The following is a 20056-nucleotide window of genomic DNA, read 5'->3' as shown; positions in this document are numbered from 1 at the left end:
CGTGCTAAGCAGCGCGAAAGACCAGGCAATTAACTCGTTCAGTGGAAACCAAAAAGCACTCAAACATTTTATTCTCAAGAACAAGAGACAACAAATAAAGGCTGCCTTTTAAAGGCTTTACATACTTTCTGCAAAAAGGCTTTTTTGAAAATGAATGTATACACGTCATTTTTGTCGGTGGCTGCACAGGTATAGTTCACAAGTAGTGGCCTGATAAATTTCAGGCAGATCAGCTGTGCCAGCTCCTTGTGGTGCAGCTGTTCACTGTGGGGGCAGCTGAGGAGGCCAGAATCAACAATGGCAAGTATAGCCGCTTCCTGAAGTGTCCTCAATGGCTTCTTCAGCTTCGGCTCCTCTTTCAGGGCAGTTTCTATGAACAGGCGCAGGACATGTCCAAGACATAGACGAGCTTATCAGAAGGGTACAGCAGTCCGCCTCTGTCTTGGTTCCGTGTTAATTGCTGGAGTGGCTGATCGGACAGTGGCTAGGTAGTCAGCAAACAGCAGCTGTCGCACATCACATGAGCGACAGCTGGTGTTCGCTGACAGCTGCCTAGCGAGCATCTAACTGGTCATTGGAACGCAGTGATCTCCGCAAAGTGCCGAACAGATATGGGATCCCTACTGGACTTCCTGGGGATGACAGGAAGCTTCCACATCCCTCCGGCGTCCGAAACGAAAGAACCATGCACTAAAGGGTGCAGGTACTCAACATTGCACGTGGAGGGGAAGCAACGTGCGATTCTCCAAGAAAAGAACTCGTTGCGGGAGCAGCACGCCAGCCCGCTCGGAGCGGCTAGTGCGGGAACAGAGATCGGCGGCGGCAGCGGGGCAGCGGCGGCGCGGCGCCAGCCCTACGTGACTAGCGCCGCCACTCGGCGGCCGGTGGCAGTCGGCGAGCGGACCGCCGACGGTCGCTGGCGGCGCACATCGCAGGCACAGAAAGTATAAAGGAGGCTATGGTGAGACATGGGAAGCTTTTTTTTAAAAAAAAGAAAGAAGGCCCACCTCGTTAGCCTCCGTGGCCTTCTCGAGGGCCTCGGCTCGCCCGCGGAGGCCTTCTTTGCCCAGCACCTCACGCTGTCGCTGGATCCGCTGGTTCTCCGCGTCAGCCATCCTCTTCAGCAAAGCTGGGCTGGGCTCCCCAATGATCTGCGTGCCACAAACAGGACCATAAAGATGCCACACCAGCAGTCTGTGACAGCAAAGCCCCCCTCCCATATATATATTCTTAAGATACTTGCAAGAATAGGCAAAACTAGCAAACTGCATTACCTTTCACATTTCACAATTTGCTTCCGCCTGCTGTCGTCAAGACTATATCAAGCAGGGTGCAAAACGACCTCCACCAAAATTCTACTAAATGAGGTGACCCAAGCAGAACTAGAAGAGAAACAGTCAGTTTGGAGTGTCTTTTTTTACTGCACACACCCACGTGATTTATTTTTTTATAGTCACATGGGCATTGCAGAGAAGTGGCTCCATTGTTTCAGCGCCCAAAAGCTGTGACATTTGTATTTCCTCTACCAGCCAGGTCCTTTCCTTTTTATAAAGTGTGCAGTCCACTCGGTGCATACCTAAAATGTGAAACTAAAAAACCTCAAAGTTAGCCCTTATTGTAGTTGCTCGCATGTGCGTGTCTAAACTGTTCGCATAATAAATGCACCCATCATCGTTATCAAAATCTGATTTCGCATACCCATCTGCATCTACTACCCCTTTTATTCCAAGAAATGAAGCTACAATGCACGTGTTAGCATTTGCCCACTGAACAAATTGCCTGTGGGAGGTACCAGGCCAAAAAGCACTTCTGCCAGGCTTTATGCCTGACTTGTCGGCAGGGCCTGTTATCACCTTCGATGCAAGGTAGGAAAAGACAACAAAAACTCCAGCCGTACAAAAAGATAAATCTTAAATTTAAGGTTTCTGTTTCTGACGCGGCTGACCGGATACTACAGAGCCCTAACTATCCAACGTTAGGTCCTAATACACGAGCCTAAGACACGAGCAAACTTCTAACAGTACCTCTTGACTCGGCATTCATATCCAATTAGTGGGCACAGCCTCCACTAGGCCTCATTTAGTGACAAAGGCCACACTACGGAACTTACCTTGCACAAAAAAAACCCAAAAAGTGCGTGACAATTTTTTAAATAGACACGGGGAGAGGAAATAGCAATAAAGAAAGGCAGAGGACTGCAAAGCCTATCTTAAGTCACTGTGTCAGCCACACATGAAAAAGCACACAAGGAAAAAAGCAAGAGGAGAGGATGCAATAAAGGCTGTCATAATGTGGCCATCTTAACAAGCATTACATAGAAGTTGCACTATGAAAAAAGACACCTTTGTTATAAACTTTTTTTTCTCTTCTAGGGGTTATCAGCCTGGAGATACAGTACATCTCTCTTAAACGAAAGTTTGCACCCACTCAGTGTAACAACAGGCTAATGCAGGCCTTACAGATTGGTTGATAAGAAGCAATGAAATACACTCCAAACCCATTAACCATGAAGTACAGGGCGTTACGACGATAACTGGAACATTTTATTTTTTTAAACCGCTGTATAGTTTGCGTGCACACATCACACGAAGGTCGCATTTTGCGGTCTATTTTGTTTGACACTGGGAACAACGACGGTACTTACCTGTGTATTCTGAAACTAAATAAAAATGGTTTTCGCTTATTGGAAAATTGCGGCCAATTTGGACGTGCGAGCCAGTGTAAGCTGATCTTGGAACGACGGTGCCACCTGGGGTATGCAGAGAGAAACGAACTATGGGGATTCACGCTTCTTCCACAGCAGGAAGGAGCCAAATGGGGTAGCAGGCGATTAGAAAATGTGAAAGCAGGTGAGGAAACCAATCCAAAGTTTATTGGCAACGATTAGTTTTGGGGATATTTTATTTCGATTGGTACATACTGTTATGGGACTATTTGTGATCATCGTAAACTAGGGAAGAAACAGATTTTCTGATCGTCTGCTACCTCATTTGGCTCCTTCCTGCCGTCAATCCCCATCGTCCAATTCGTTCTGCATACCAGAGGTGGCACGGTTATCCAAGATCAGCTTGCACTGGTTTGCACGTCCAAATCAGCTGCCGTTATCCCATAGGCGAAAATCGTTTTAATTTATTTTCAGAATAAACAGGTAAGCACCGTCATTGTTCCCGGTGTCAAACAAAATAGACCACAAAATGCGGCCTTTGAGTGAAGTTTGAGCGCGAACCGAGTAGCGGTTTGCTCAGAGAGAGAGAGAGAGAGAAAACGTGTATTGAAACAACAGGGATGGGGTAAAGGAGAAAAAGAGTTGGGAGCGACGGGTGGCCATCCTAGTCCGGTAGGCCGCAAGCCACAGCTGCCATCCTCGCCCAAGAGATCAGGGCCTCCATTTTTGAAGTGTTCCAATTAACACCCTGTACACTCCAAAAATGGACCACTGTTTAAAAGCAGATGCATGAATGAGTTTAAAACGAGCTCCACTACAGCCTGCGGAATCTGATTAACTATGCAAAGTTCTCATTAAGTATTATGCTTTTGCTTCCCCAGAGTTCAATGGCAGTACGTGAAGAAGTCGTCCACTCACACAGACTGCCTTGTTGTCAACCATGTACTTCTTCAGCAGCTGGAGCCAAAACTGCTTGTCCTTCTTCAGCAGGCTCATGAGCATCGCTATCTGGTTCACCCTGTTTTGCAGCTGCATTCAGACACAGGTTGCCAAAGTGAGACAACATTGCTCACAAAATGACAGCAAAAGTAGTTCTCAGCAGGGAAGCCAGTTATCCAGGCAACCAACTCACATCCTGTACCGTGTCGCCATAGAGAAAGTCCATGATGACGTAGTTTGCGAGTGTGTCGTGCGGTGTGGACTCGATCTGTGCACGCCAAGAAGCAGCAGCACAAGTTAGAGGGACTCATCAAAAAAGCCATACCTTGAAGTTAAGAGCGCAGTCTTTTTTTAAATGTAAATGACCAAAATCGCGAGATTTAGTTCTTTAGGTGCAACAGTATATCTCGGAACTTAATGAAAAAATATCGCTGCTCACACTTGCAACAAGTGGAATCGTTAGTGAGGATATTCTTGCCGCCATGTGTTAGCTCAAGCATTTTGTGACTGCTCGTACCTGAACGAAGCCAAAATTAAAACTGAATCAGTAGTGAACAGCCTATTTTATATTCTTTGTTAGCTTAGGTTTGTTTTTTTTAAATATGCTAAGCCAAAGTTCCCAGAAGTGTTATTTGACGTTCCTTGCTTCTATGGGTTTATTCTTTCCCAGAAAAGCCCTTAACCAAGCTGCACCGATCCCATTCCATTATTTGTGATGTCACAGATAGTGGAGAAAAGTACGGGGCAGCGACACCCAACCACAGGGTTCTGAGACATTTTCTACATTACAAACAACTGTTGCCACTATGACTAGTATATTTGTATTCCAGACACTGCAACCAACCAACACAGGTAAACTTGTTTCTGCACACTCTTGTCCGCTACTGTAACAGGTGTCAACAACATTTAAAATTTGTACACCTCTCCCTGCCTTCTTGCTTTGCAAGTATTCAGTGAGTCTTTAAAGGAGTACCTGTCCCAAGCATTTGGGAAGCCCAGGCTTAAATCGAAACTTAATTACTGCAAATGCCAATCCTTTACCATCTGAGTGCATATTTGCCACTAGAAGTTTTTAGTACAGGTAGATCACCACAAATTTAAGCATTTTTGTGCCCCGTTAGGCAGCATGCTTTAAACTCTTCCTCATAGGTCCAAGAAGCAATGCTATGTGTAAGCCTTTTTTTGTCAATATTTGCGAGTTTATCCATTGAAGCCACACCTGGGATATGTGGTGCACTATAGTGGATGGCTTCGGATTCTTTTCGACCACCTGGGCATCTTTAGCGTGCGTCAAAATCTCGGCACACGGGCGTCTTCACTTTTTGCCTCCATCAGAAAAGTGACCACCACGGCCGGGAATCGAACCCGCAGCCTTGGGCTCAGCAGAACAGCACCTTAGCCACTGAGCCCCCACAGCAGGTGCACCACAAGTATAGCTCCTATTCACTGGCGAGGAACGCATGCGGGCAACCATGTGAGTGCGCCGTTACTGGTTACGTCGGGCTCCGCGATATGGTGTACTTGTCCGCACTAAGCACATGATGTGTTGGACGTTTCAAACTTTACCCCATCGAATGCAAAGTAATGCCTCGAGACCAATGTGAGTGCGATTAGTAACACATCTTTGACACCACCATTGAGAATCGGGTTGAAACGGAGCAGACAACGCACACCGGTGTTTTTTTTCTTTGGTGTGCAGGTGCAGTGGCACAAGCCGCGCCATGCCCGTGGCCCTTTCCAATGTTGCCAAGCGAAGAAATTGACAGCTAAACTTTCCAATGAATACCACCTATAGATACTAGTAGCAATGCTTAAAGCACCTGTTTGAGTATGTTGAGGCGTCGCCTCTGAATCATGATGGCCATCCTGTCCATGTCCAGCGGAGTGGCGCCAGCAGAAATGTCCGTCAGAGCCTTGATCAGCCTGTCAGAGATGCAACGAAGTATCAGTGAAGTAACTAAGATCCATTGAAAAATAGATAGGTTCAAGGAGTTAAAGGGGCACTGACACAAAAATTTTGCATCTCGTTTTTTTTGTTGCGATAAGTAGGTAGTGACCTACTTATAACCTGTAGAAAGCTAATTTGCTTCAGCGTGCGACGGTTGTTTAATTAGAGGCATTTTCAATGCGGCCAGTCGCAGTTTCGGTTTCAGCGAGTGCCGCGAAACGATGGATTTTGTGGATTTTGTGTGAACAAAGCTGACCACGTGACCGTCGGAGGGATATCACAGAGCAGAGCCGCCGTAGCACTGTCGAATCCGCATCGACGGCAGTTTCTGCGAATGCCCCCACGTACTGATCTCGTGAGGCGCTTAATTAAAGAGCGACCGTGGATGTGACGCAGGCGCTGCGAGTGAAAATGCTACCGCGGCTAAAGAACGACGCGCGACGCTCGAGACGGTGGGTGGCAAGACGCGCGCTGAGAGCAGCCGGCCGGCCTGCCTACAGGTCCGCCTACAGATCTGTTCGGCTTAGCACTGCGGCGGATATTCGAGTGCCGCTCTCGTAAGCGGTGCAGATGACAATTTTTAATGCAACCCGCCATCGCATCATTAACTCCTTTCTCATGTAAGCCACCATGGTCGGGACTTGGGGACAATTTCGTGCAGCGGTAACAAGCTATCACTCGAGCTACCTGCGCCGGCCTGGGCCACTTCGCGGCCGTGGCCGCCGCCTGCACAGCGACCGTGCGGCTAGCTCAGTGGGCTTTTCGTGCCTCCGGCGCGTTTTCGCATCCAATGGTAATAAACAGTAATAGAAACAGAGTGCCTGGAATCGCTGTAGAACTTTGGTCGCGGCCAGCTGCCCGATGAGCTGACGAAATCACGGCGCCTCCGCCGCCAACGATCGGGTCGTTCGTTCTCGAGAGCAGAAGCTCCGCCCTCCGGCCCTCCGATTGGAGCGGCGAGCCGGGCGAGCCGGCGCAAAACGCCGGCAGTGCGGAAGCGGCAAACACAAACTCGTGACGTGTTTAGATGTTGTTTATTTACACAATCTCCTCGGGATGTCGATTGCGCGTGGTCCTCTGCTGGCTGCTCGGTTGCGTTTCACACACTTTAAAATTGATTTTAAATATGTTCTAGGCTGTATTCGCCGCTGATATTTTGCAGATGATGTATATGTGTTCCCACCAATCTATCTCCGAAGTTATCTCGCCTTCAAAATTTTGTGTCAGTGCCCCTTTAACTTCGGGCTACATAAAAAAATTAGGTTTTCTGCTTCTAGTGCAAGCAACGAAAAGCAGAAGCAAATTCTTTGTTGCTTTTGGCCTGGTTCTTTATTTTCAACATAAGCAGACAAGCTGTGCAGCTCCAGTTGGGCCCTGTTTTGGTATCACTTGTCACATTCCGGATAATTTGGGGCAATTACAATAAACCCTTGATAACCAGGCTTGTTACTACTTTAATTTTTAGAGAACCTGTCCAGTCAGTGAGCATAGATTTCAAAACACACAATCTAAAAGGGACCATGAAGACAAAATGCAAGTTTGGTTCATTCCAAAAGTTGCCTAATTAGAATAACACTGTCGCCACTTTTAATACAAACTTCACTCAAATAAGCTATACAATAAAAAATATAGAAAATGGCCATGCGACCCACTATAGCTCGTTTCCCACCCTAGAACCTGTGGTGTATTATGGGCAGCTGTGTGATTGTGCAGGGTTTATGAGCTTGCAGAATGAGCTATTTGCACTTAAATTTAATACATATTGTCATGGGGCATACATGGACAATCCTCCATGGAGCTATGGCTTGGTATCGACGACAAGGGTACAATGTACGAGAGGGTAAGGTGTGTCATTCGGGGGGAAAACCAAAGGAGAGCGTGGGTCCCTTTTGCGATGAAAAAATTGTATGGAGCGCAGGCATTCTGTTGTTGTAGCCAGCGCCACCTGTAAGTTTTTAAATCAAACTAAACAGTTATTTGACAGGTTTTATAAGTAAAACTATATATCATGAAATAAAGAAATAAGACTATTTAGGGCAATAAATAAGGAATAATTTACACAAAATTTCTGAAGCCAACTGGTAAGCAGTGGCCGCCAGGCTTGCAACAAGAGTTCCTCAGCAGAAACTTTCATCGCATAAGGGACCCCCTAATTGGCCCTGAACAACACACCTCTCCCTTCTAGCACACTGTAACAAGGGTGAGCGGAGAAGCTGGCATGGGCTCCGTTATGGCCACTTGAACTACAGTCGAGCCCACTTACAGTTGAAACCCTTTATAAGAGACAAGTATTGGGGAGCAGTTTCTGTCTCATAAACAAGATGTCTCTGATAAGCAGGGAACCATATTTTCACTAATTGATCTATCCCTAGTTCAATGTGGGCACCGTACGGCTAAAATAAGCTCGAAATAATGCTACATTATGTTGCAAAAGATTCATTCTAATTTACGTTTGGCTCCTAGAATTTATTATATAGTTATGAATCTTTGCTTCATGACTGTATTTACACTGTTTTTTACAACAGATTGTACAAGCTTTCTCTCCTTCCACTGTTTGTGGAATCTGAATCGTAGATGTCGAGTTCACAAGCCTGATGAATAGCCAGAGCGCACGGCTTCTTCCACTGTGTGCTCTGGCTATTCATCAAGCTTGCAGGACTCAACATCTGCGATGCTTCTTGATTGGGACCTACACGATTGGGAGCGCCCACTGCACGCTCCCGGTATTCTTGGCTTGCACAGAAGCCCGCATGCGCGGTCGCACTCGTACACATTGGCAGTAAGCTTTAATCACTTCTGTACATTGAATTTCCATTGGCAGGCCTTCTCACCATTGTTTCATAGCTGACGGAACCACTGCGTATTTGCTGAAGTTATAATAAATAGCAACTGTGGGTGTCTGTCATGCCCCTGTGTTTTCAAAATGGAACTCACTGCAGTTCGTGACTGGTAGCATCGCATCAAAAGTTAAAATGTTTGTTACAAGCGAGATTATTAACCAAAATTTAAGGATAACGTGTCCTTTATAACCAACTATCTTCTACATACGATGCCTGCTATAAAAGAATTTAAATTAATGGAAAAAGTAGGGTAGCCATCCATGTGGGTGAATAGTATCTCTTATACCTGATTGTCTCTTACAACAAAGTTCAACTGTATAACAGCCGCAGTTGTGACGCATGCTCGGTTTCAACGAACGATTGCGACATGACCGTCACAGCATGCATTGAAGCAATCTCACTTTGCTTCAGATGTAACGAACTGGCGCGAGGGTGCAACCCAGGTACAGCGAACGATCAACCATCGCCCAACTGCACCTGGCGTTCACAGTCGCCACTTCATCGGCTTTCCACAAACGCAAAGCGTCAAACGAACTGCACGGAGATCACCCTTTTCCTACAGAACTGATGCAGCCAGCAAAATAAAACCAGAAGGAAAGAAAATGTAAACAAAAATGGCCGCGTATCTGCTCCTTTCGTTGCAAATGTCGACGAAAGCCGATAGTCGACTGGCGCCCCTGCCAAGTAAATGCCTCCCTTCTCTTTACCACTCACTCTCATACTGTTCCTCTCTCGTCTCATTCCTCCCGAGATAACATGCTAGAGGTTTGCTCAAGTCAATTTAAATTTACCGCATTCCACTGCTCCAAGTCGGGTGCCTCGATGCCACGGCTGCCGTATGACGGAGACGTGCATGAATCAAGGTACAACATTTATAGAACCATGTTTCCCTACTCCACGAGTGTTCCAAGCGGAACGTGCAACCTATCTTGCGGAACCTTTCCTTCCTGTTGCTGTTAGATTTTTTAAAATGCCGCCAGGTAGCATGGGCAACGGCAGGCGACTGTTTTCTGCAGTTGTAGTATTTTATTTGCTATCGCAAAAACCAAGCATCCGTTAATGTTTTAATAAAAGAACGCTGCAAATATCACTCTTGTGTTGGTTTTCTGCTTTATATTTGCATAATGTTTTGTTCTTGTTCAACAACGTGGACAAGTATGAACATTAACACCAGATTTAGACATTTAGATTTGGCTGTGGGTATATAAACCATTGCACTGTTTCCCTTTCACTTTGGCCAAGTGGCTGAATCGAGTAACAGACAGACAGACAGACAGACATATAGACCAAAATTACTGTATTTAAGTAGCCCAAGAAAGACTATCATTTAAAAAGAATGTCGCTGTAGCAGGTTCCATGTTGCCCCACTCCCCCTTCCCCCCAAAATTTCGTCTGCAGGCAGACGGAGGGAGCACGCAATGGAAGAAGGGTGAAGCAATATAGGAAAGAATAATAGATGAGAGCGAACTTGCAGAAATTTGGCGTTGGCACTGTGCTAACACCTGTGAGGCACTTTTGTTTCTCCCCAACAGCCTGACTGCGGCCGGACAAGTCGGCAGAATGAATTTCGTAGGGCCATGAAAATAGCTACACATGAATTTTGGCAGTCCTCATTAATGCTCGCTCACGCTTTCCTCTGCAGTTCAGCCAAGAGAAAAGTGAAACACGAAACAGGAAGCAATCTGAAATGCAAGCCATGAAGCCAAAACGCATCGAGTGCCACTGAGGTGTTATCAGTTGTTCTCTCCGGACATTGTGAACGATCTCATGCAGGGAGAAAAAAAATGCGACCGGGTTAATAAGTACGATCTGTCTAAGTCGATAATCTCTACAATTTTTAGCAACTGAGAGAAGATCCTGAGCTCCAAGATCAATACCCACCTGTCGATCAGGAAGTGCAATGGCCATGATGACAATTCGTAGGACATTCATGCATACATTATGAGCCATTTTTCACTTTAACTTTTGTTTGTCCGGGAGTTCCATTCCAGCGGGTGAACAGCAAACTTCCTTTCATGGCTGCATCCAGCGTCTTGTTATCGCCGCGCACCGTCAGTGTGCGCACTGTATGTGTGCCGCGTTTTCCTGAGCAGGAAATGCTTATTACACTTATAGCGAACTTCAAATGCAACGGACAAATCTAGCGTGACGGTCGACTGCATTTGTCGCATCACGTAAGTGAATCGCTTTATTGTTACATGGTTCGTGTCATGCGTTCTTTCGCCACGTAACATTTTGGTGGAGCTGCTGGGTACATCCCGATCCCGGCCTTCCAGCATCGCCCTGTCAAGACTTCTGAGGGCTTCTGTTGAGGGTCCTTGGTACGTGCCGGCTCGCCTCAGCCCCAGTGTTCCATGGATGCGCCCATGTCCCCAGCCATAGACCCATCAAGACCATTAAGACGAGGACGATCTATTTACAAGCGGCCATAACGGAGTGAGCACAAACCGCCCACCAGCCACCCCCTTGTCATCATTGATACCGGGCCAAGGCACCATGGAGGATTTTCCATGTATGTCCCATGACAATATTCTTATTATAGCAATAAATGGTGGGGTAAACAAGGAAAGTTACAAACGCACACATCAACATAGAAGCACAAGTGTGCACTGGATGCACTATGCCGGTTAGAGCTGCACAGCAGTCGAGCGATTTGGAGTTGTCCCACACGACGTTTGCTGATGGGCATAACCGACACTGTCTAACGTGACCCTGCTTGTTCAGCGTTCCCAATGTTTCACGAAACGATTACTATCAACCGTAACAAAAAGAAGCCAGGTTCAAATCCAGTCAAAAACAAAGTGAGACTGGACAGCGGGCCTGAGTGGTGTTGTGGCACCATCTATTGGACAGATGGTAAACGAAGCAACAAAAAACATTTCTTCATTCGCTGCAGCCCTAGTCAACGTACTTACCATTCGTTTCAAGTACCTGCCCTGAATACGTCATCACTGACATCAGGAAAGACCCAATCTAGCAGAATAATTTTGGCTTAAATTGTGCAAATTATCCGTGAATAAAGCATCATTTGCTGTCAGAGAAGCTGTGGGGGCGCTATATGGTTTACGCTCTTTACAGCGGATCTGGCAACAACGGACTCCTGGTTACAGCAGACCATTTCTGTTGGTATGTTTTGTCCCTCTGAATCTAAGTGGAATCCACTCCGCTCATAACAGACCTGGCTATAGCAGATGATCAGCTGCAACAGATTAAATTTTGGGCAAAAAATGTTTTGATTGAATGTTCATAGTAACAGACTTCTACGGTGCCGGCACCCGATAAGTTTTTTGTGTTTATGTTGGTGAGGAAACTCTGTCTGGCAACATTGTTGGCTTAGAACAGGTCGTTGGCACAGCCAAGCTACACTGTAGCCAAGCCAAGCCAGTGCTAGAGGCCCTTTTTTTCTTTTTTTGCGTGATTTGCGACAGGGTAGCTAATTTCACTGTCAGATAAACTAAGCATAATTAACGTTGTCGAGTATGGCTAAAACCAATCCGACATCGCCAGAAGTGCGGGCCTGCCTAAGCAGACAGACGGTCCATTTGACCATCAAGAACAAGGACGCTGCTGAAAAACACGAGAGATTGAAGAACAGCGCTTTCGAATACGCTAAGTGGCGCACCCAGAGGTCGAGTCTACCTTCGTCAGTTTTTTTTTACGCAATAAAGAACTCAGGTTCAGCGAAGTTCAGCATTTATTATTCCCACGCCTGCGTCATTCCCTTTCTGTTCAATGAAAAAGGTAAGAAATGCCTGAAGCAGTGGGATGGTTCTCACCCATTGTGTGCAATCTGAAAGTGGCCGTGCAGAGTCCAACTGGTCTAACTTTTGATTTCACAGTTGTCCATCAGATTATCAGCTGTTTGAAATTGCAGAAGCTGGCTCGAGGAAACGTCAGGCAGTGATCCCTATTGCTTGACGAATGGTTTCAGGTAAACCATTCCCGTCAGTAAGGGTTCGAATAGAGCTTGGCTACTTCTACTGGCCTTTACTGATTTTTATACCTGGTTAGTAATTGCTCCTAGTTATATTCTCACTTTATTTTCTCAGCTTAGCATGTGTTTCTATGCACTCGACCGCATGTGCTAGGCCTTTTTAAAGTGCAGGGCTAAGCTTCAAAAGTAGCGTTAGGAGATTCTTTCCCCCTGCGTGAACACTGTGCAGAGATGCTGCAGGTGTGTAGAAAGAAAAAATTATCTGTAGCATGTATATGCAATACTGGTCAAAGTTCCCACTTCACACTCATATACCCCCCCCCCCCTTGTTCGAATGCTGCATACTTTGGATACAGCGGCCATTTTTTTCCGGATTAAGAGGGTCCGTTGTAACAGGCGTAGACTGTAAAACATCTAATCTTTCGAATAAAACAATCTTGTATTTTGTCTTCATCCCCTTTAAACTGAAACAAATAGTACACCCAGGCACGGGGCACCTGCATACAGGTATTTTTAAAGCAAAGTTTTCAATGCAACATTGATGATGTTCAAAGCCATGCCAAGACGCACTGCAGGAAAGTGAACTTCCCGAAATCGGTTTCACAAGAAGATGATGACAATAAGCGGAGGCACATGAAGCGCCTCAAGAAAAAATGCTTCCCATGGTTGAAATCAAACCTGGGTCCCTCATGTTATGAAGCCAACGTCTACCCTATCGTGCCATTCCGACAAAGACTTGTGACTCAGGTTGCATGGCAGAAAGCTTCACGTTTAACTATCTTTCTCTTAAGAAAGAAGGGACTTTGATATTTTTAAATTCCCCCATCACTCCGTAAGGAAATGCCCCTTTAGGTAGCTATGACCAATTTAGAACACTGTATTTGACTCACAAGACAGTAGTCCACAATAAAAACATTTGACTTGCGCGAATACCTACATCTGAACTTGAAGCTGCAAAACAATCACATGGAGTAGTTTCCCTAACCCTTTCGGCCCTGGTGGTGTCAATCGACGCCATCACATGAAAGTTTCTCTAGCGCTTACGGAAGGAAACCAAAACTGCTAGATTTTTGGGGAATTGTTATTCAATGATGCCTATTGCGATAGATATCACTGTTTCAGTTTCGTGGAGCTGCATGCTACAAAAGAAAAATTTCCATTGATGTCGAAATTACGACATTGAGGCTGAAAAAATGGCAGTCTCAGTTTTATTCCCAAAATTGTAAACCTATAAATACGCACACTACGAACCTCATTTTTTTCTTTGTAGGTTCATGTACTCATAATGTTTAGGAAAATGTGCAATACTGATGCCTCTGCTCAACATAGAGTTCTTAAATGCCAGATGTCCTAATTATTTGCCTCATTAATAAATCTGTTAATACCTTTACTTGCAGCTCTATTTTTTGTTTATGGGTTTATGGGACCATCAAATTTAGGGAAACACACAGAAAACACTGTTTTGCTTGAAATAAAAAAAAATCAGGGCTGAAACGGCTAAGCTAGGCTGCTATACGAATTTTCCATGAAGCAGCCATGTGCGAGACACCGGTGCACACTTTTGCTTTCCAAGGACCAAAAAGACACTCACATGCCCTTGACAGTTTGCAGCTTTCCCTTGGCCACATTCTCAAAGGCAAAATGAAAGAAGGTCTCCCTGTTGTCCGCGAAGCTTGTTTTTACCTGAATTTTGGATTAAAAAAAGCGGAGCTTCCTATAAGTTTGACAACACAGGCAAGATGAGTGCTGCGTGCAGCCATGCAACATTATTCAACTCAAATGCTCTGTGCACTGAGGCAACGACTGAGCAAATAAAAAGCAACTTGGGAAAGAAAAGGCCTTGACACAGGGTTGGTCCTTTCTGTTTTGTAATTAATCATTTACCCTGAACACAAATTTCGATGCGAAGGCAGGCATTATGATGGAACGCAATTAAGTTCCTTTGTTGTCAGGACGTTTGATTGCCAGCTGTCGGCAATGTTTGTTTCTCAACATGTCACATCATTTCATGGTCTGCTTATTAAGCTCAGCAGAAAAGTCCCAACATTAAAAACACGGTAAACATCCTTTTCTGCTTCAGCCCAATTCAAAGCGTGTGACCCCGTCACTCCATCTTCAAGTAAGCTTGCAAGGGCAGCAAATTTTCAAATTCAACAGAAATAGCAAGCATTCCCTATCCATGCCGAAACCTTCAGCTTGGTCTACACTTGTTGCTGAGCTTGAGGTAAGCATGGACACCGTGGCTCACAGAAGGGACAAAGAGATGCAGGGCACTGTTTCTATTTCCTCCTATCATTTGGCACTTTTAGATGCGACTGCATCTCATTCACTCGCCTTGTCCCTCCATACGGCGTTGTCCGTCCACACCCCTCCCCCTACACTATAAAAAAAATAATAGTTAGCGGCACCTGGTTTCGATCCCACGACCCTGTGGGCGGAACGGGAGGTACATGGTGCTCTTCCCACTGCGCCACAAAACCGAAACAGAATCAAATGCTACGAACGCACCTTATATCCTTGACTCATTCAAACTACGTCAAGAAGCCACTGATACAACGCATGATGGGGCAATGATTAACACTTGCAATAAAAGAAAAGAAGCTCCCACTTACAGCAACAATGACGGAGTAAAGGTCATTGCGACAGCGAAGCCCCAAGCATACCACTTAGAGAGGTTGACCAAGATTGGCCAATAAAACATAATAATAATCATAAAACATAATAATCATACGCGTGCCCGACACGTTTCACGCGATTTCAGAATCAATCCAACGGAAACACCAAGTGAACACCAAGATGCGTCGCATCTACACAGGGTTCCCCTCGCGGGGAGGTGGGCGCAATTTTTACACCCAAAGCCTATCTGACAAAATGTTAGTGAAAAAACCCGAACAAGAACTTGAACAAATACACAAGCGCAGCCAGCAATAGGAACTAACCTGCCCTTCAGGACGGACTACAGAAACCCTTGCAGGAAAAACCCAGCCAACCTTAAAGGACTTTTTTTTAAAGAAACAGTTTTGTATAATAGGATAAAATTATAGACCAGACGCACTTGTGAATGTTGCAAGCCCCATTCGAGCATGACAAAAGTGCATGCAAATTCAACTAGTCGCTAGTCTATGCAATTTACAGTATATAGCAACTTCAAAATTCCTCAAACCAACATAGGAAGCAGAAACTTAGCGCCTTTCCACACAACTGGAAAGCAAACCTAGGTCGGCTCAATGGGCCATAAAATGAATAATGTTAGGAGTAACACTCGGGACAGGAAAACGAACTATTTGGATCAGAGAACAAACTAGAATAGAAGATACGTATCACAGTTCAAATAAAGAAAAAGAAATGAACTTGGGCTGGCCACATAGCTAGGCGAACCGACAACAAGTGGACAATTAGGGTAACAGAGTGGATACCAAAAGGCGGGTCTGGAACATGTTTTCTCAAAGTGGGTTCCGTGGCACCTAGGGGTTCCGCAGGCCCCTCCTCGGGGTTCCGTGAGCCACTGATAAATTTTCTCTTGTTCCGCACTCACCAACTCAGATGGCGAACCCAAGGTGCGATCTATTTAAAGAACCTCCATTACTCATGCCCGAGTGTCAGTAATCACATCTCAGTGCATAACACAAAGGTGTGAGCTGCGCAATAAATCCCTCCAGCAGACTTGCAGCCAGCCAGACTCCGAAAATGGGCCGCGTGGTTAAACTATTGCGTTTCAATCTCGGCTTTATATTACCCTCATGTGCATTTCTCCTGTTTAGAGATAGGTGCCGCTAGCGTATACGCTCGCGTAAAATCGACATTCACGTGCAACAAATTCAAAAGCAAGCAAGCTTGCTTCCTTTTGAATTTATTGCACGTGAATGTAGCGTGAATGTAGCGTTCTTTGGCACTTAACGGAGCCTAGCAGGGTTCCCTCGGACCAACATGCCTAGAACCCCAGGTCTTGAAGAAGGGGAAGGCCAGTAACACGATGGAAGGACGACATAAAAAGGCAAAGAATGGGCAGGAGCGGTTGGAGGTCAATGGGAGAGGCCTTCGTCCTGCAGTGGAACTAGTGGGCTGCTGCTGTTGATGCGCAACCTGGCCCTAGACATCCAGACAAAAAATAACAGCCATCACCGCATACTGTAAATGGAATATGCTTCGCCACATACCGCACCGCAGATCGGGTCCGCAGCCTCAACAAACAGCTTCTGCAGGGGTGCGCCTGACGTTTCAGTCAGGTAGTCCAGCATCACCAACAGCGCTGCAATGTCCTCGTAAGCCTGCACAGACGCAGCGAATAAAGAGTTGGCACTTGCCCTCCTCATGAGCTAGCTCACACACTTTGCAACTAAGAAAGTGATTTCGATAATTGCCTGCACACAAATGTGACAGTAGACTAAGAAATGAGAGAAACAAAATTTGCGCTACTATTTCCTTGTGTGCCACGGCCTTCATCTTTTTTGCTGCACTTAACAGCAATCTAACATGCAGTACCATTTAGCTTGGACCCATACGCTCTTAACATACTTAGACTACACACTAAAGGCTTACTCACCCTTTTCTTCAAGAAGTCCCAGATTTCACAGTCTCAGCTTTTTTTATTAATAAAAAAAACTTTGTGTAGGAATGAAATCTGGCACTTTTCATGTCTCCCTCACAGTTTTTTCAAGATTACAGGGAGTACGTCCACTAATCCATGATCATGCAGAACTGCATATAAGGCAAGGCCCCACTGGTCAGGCCAAAAGCTGTTGGACAGCACAGCTGACGGTCTTGCACTGCAGGCTGTGGCTTACACGCCGGTGGTAAGGATGGTAAGGACAACAGCTCTCATATTTGCACACAAACCTTAGCACAGCCTTTCGCACACCAAGACAAAGCATCTGACAAAATAAAAACCGAAACAAAACTCCCTGTTTGAGGTAGTGAAGCACCTTTTTTGGTACTTTCTACCTGGAGATTGTGTCTCTTCCAATGTGCTAGACAAAAGTTTTTAGGTACAATTATTTCACAGTTACATGTTGTTGGATTCCCTTTTTTTTTTCAGAAAAACGTTGTATGCAAGCTCCGCAGATCCCCCGTTAGCTTCCTTGATTTGTAACATCACAATCATAGTGCAAGAAAACGTATCTTTTTTTTATTTCTATTGTGTCATAGTGCAAGAAAAGGAATTTTTATTTAAAAAAACCTACTGCTGCTGAAGTGGTATATTTTCTAAACACATTTGGCTATGTGTCGTATGCCTTGAGCATGCAATGAACACGTGTAGTGTGCATTAAGCCCCGAGTAAGTGCTAACGTACTGAGTTATGCATAAAAGCCTTTGTTGAGATTGCGGATCAGGGAGGGGGGACGATGAAATACGATGAAATATGGAAAGAACAGTGGAGAATCCAAGACAGCCAAGGTAACCAAAAGAGAGGCAAGGCAGATTGAAATGAATAAATGGAGAGAAAAAATGGAAGCTAAAACGTCGTTATAGAATTACAGGGCAGAGTAATTGGGCATCAGAAAGGAAAATTTCTACGATAATTCCAAAGGCAGTGCTTTGCTGTTTGAGGCTAGAGCAGGTTGCTTGTGAACTAAGAGCTTTGTGGGGAAGTATACACAATATGATCGGGTATGCGTGGTCTGAGGAAAAGAAACAGAAACTATGCGGCACATAGTGTTAGAATGTGAGGGTATCCATCCAAATCTACGTGAGGGAAATATTCGGCTTTCAGAAGCCATAAGATTTAAGGGTAGCACAGAGGGAGTTAACTTCAAGGCTGTCGAGGCGACGAAAGGAAGATTAGAAAGCTGGTGGACTAAGAGCAGAGAGGGGAATATTGCCTATTGACAGCGAAGTCACGCTGTGCTTGGAGGTTTGAAGTTCTCTCAGCCTCCAAGACTACCTTCCGCTTAAAAGCCGCGGCGACGAACGCAAGCAAGCACGGAACGCTAAGAACTGGGTTCACAACAATCAAACAAGCAAAATGGAGCCTGCAAACATGCAAGCTGCAAGCCTGTGGCCGCGAGATGACGTTGACGTGTCTAGTGGTGACCGTAAAGCCACATCCTCGAATCTAAGCCGACCTCCGACTTTCGTAAACGACTTTTTAAAAAAAGTATCAGCCTAGATTCGAGTAAATAGGTATGTTTCTGTGCTTTAGGGCAAATGAAATTTTCTTCAGCATCTCGTGAATCTGATGCCGCGTCCACAATGGGACATTCTTAACTTGCCGATGTTACACATGAAAGTAAAAACTTCTGCTCACAAATATTTTGCATGTGTTGCAATTCTGTCTCATTAAAATAAAAATTTTATAACCATGCCTTGTCCCTGCACTGCGTTCTCACCATTAGGCCTTCAGTGGGAAGAAGTAGGGAGTTGCCGGGGCAGGGGGAGGGGGAGGGGCGCTGCGGTAAGACTTTGCCCCCCTAATCGAGAACCCTGTGCAAGCCTAAGGCTACACTGCAGTAGTTTTTGTTCCCACCTGAAGGAGGTGTTTTCTACATGCACAAAAGGAGCTTTTAGTGTGTCCCACAGTCAAACTTTCCTGACTCCTAAGAAAGCTCGACCTGCGAGAACGGAAAGTGTACCGGTAAACTTTTCATGAAGTGCTAGAAAAAAAAACTACAAGGGTGCTAAAGTTCCTCTCCCAATTACCAGTCCCATCACAGGACTACTGACCTGCACATAAACAAGTATGAGCTAAAAGTTGTCAGTCGATGCGCCACACGCAAGTGCCCACGTCCCTATGCATGCCAGGGTATGTTCACTGACGTAGCAGTAGCCAATATCTTCCGAGTGGACACTAAGACCATCTACCTGTGACAGGACGGCCCATGGTGTTGGTGACCCAAAGTGACCACAGAGAAAAAGCCAAGCAAAATGGTTTCGTGAGAAATAGAAAGGTCATTAAGACACGCTCCTACCCCCTCGTGTCTTATTAGGTACCTTGACTGCAGGACCCCTGAAGGCCACGTAGACAAGGCCCTGCTCATTCTCGTCGCTTGGGAAGGGCACGATTTTCTCCAGGGGACCGGTGATCGGTGGCACCGGTTTCGTCCACGGGCGAGTGAACGGACTCCTCCCTTCTTGCTGAAACTGAACATTGCACACGTCAATTCCTTGCAGAAAAAGAAAGCATCAGCTAAAAAACACCAGCGTGCACTGTTAAAGGAGACAGAGCTAAGCAAGTGCATCGCATGTCTAATAAAAAAACCACGAGGGACTAGAAGGCGCGCTCAATGTTGAAGCTTGACGAGCATTTCTGCGAACTGCACGGACCTAATCAGTGCTGTCTAGGAACCACAACCCTGCCAGAACAGTTGCTTCGCAGCACCGACATTCTGAAACGCAGTTCCTTCCTTCCCCTTCTTGGCCATGCTTCTTTCTTCCCAAAATAAAGCTCTGCGTATGCATGCTTTATGGTCATTAAGGGTAAAAGAGTGGATCCCTAGAGAAGGCAACTGCGGCAGGGGGCAGCAGAAAGTTAGATGGGCAGATGAGATCAAAAAGTTCACGGGGATTAACTGGTCGCAGTTAGCACAGGACCGGGATAATTTGAGATTAATGGGAGAGGCCTTTGCCCTGCAGTGGGCGTAGCTAGGCTAGTGATGATGGTGCGTGCAGCCTGAAATTTGAGCTTTGGACAACACCGTCTCACAGTATCCGCCAAGAACTCGGCAGCTGGGAGCATAGCTGTCCGAAGACAGAATGCACTGGTCGGTTTTTTCTTTCCCTTCCACCCTTTTTGT

At 45.7% G+C, this 20056-nt stretch overlaps 1 protein-coding gene across 2 annotated transcripts in view; it reads right to left on the bottom strand.

The window, feature by feature from the left end:
* Nucleotides 1–20056, bottom strand: part of LOC144159157 (uncharacterized protein C05D11.1-like) — a 96838-nt gene that overhangs the window by 63665 nt on the left and 13117 nt on the right. For both annotated transcript variants that reach the window (XR_013320254.1, XM_077690474.1), the window contains exons 6-12: nt 19254–19403; nt 16484–16594; nt 13918–14009; nt 5425–5527; nt 3798–3872; nt 3584–3694; nt 1008–1151 (exon numbers count right to left, since the gene is read on the bottom strand). Coding sequence is in view for 1 of the 2 variants with exons in the window: in XM_077690474.1 (XP_077546600.1) it covers nt 1008–1151; nt 3584–3694; nt 3798–3872; nt 5425–5527; nt 13918–14009; nt 16484–16594; nt 19254–19403 (786 nt within the window). In the remaining variant the exon portion in view is untranslated. The remainder of the gene's footprint in view (nt 1–1007; nt 1152–3583; nt 3695–3797; nt 3873–5424; nt 5528–13917; nt 14010–16483; nt 16595–19253; nt 19404–20056) is intronic.

Source organism: Haemaphysalis longicornis, unplaced genomic scaffold, assembly GCF_048455015.1.
Source record: "Haemaphysalis longicornis isolate Haplotype H1 unplaced genomic scaffold, Haemaphysalis longicornis Haplotype H1 scaffold_10, whole genome shotgun sequence".
Lineage (NCBI taxonomy): Eukaryota > Metazoa > Arthropoda > Arachnida > Ixodida > Ixodidae > Haemaphysalis > Haemaphysalis longicornis.
The sequence above is the reverse complement of the archived record's forward strand: the minus strand, read 5'-3'. Positions and strand labels throughout refer to the sequence as shown.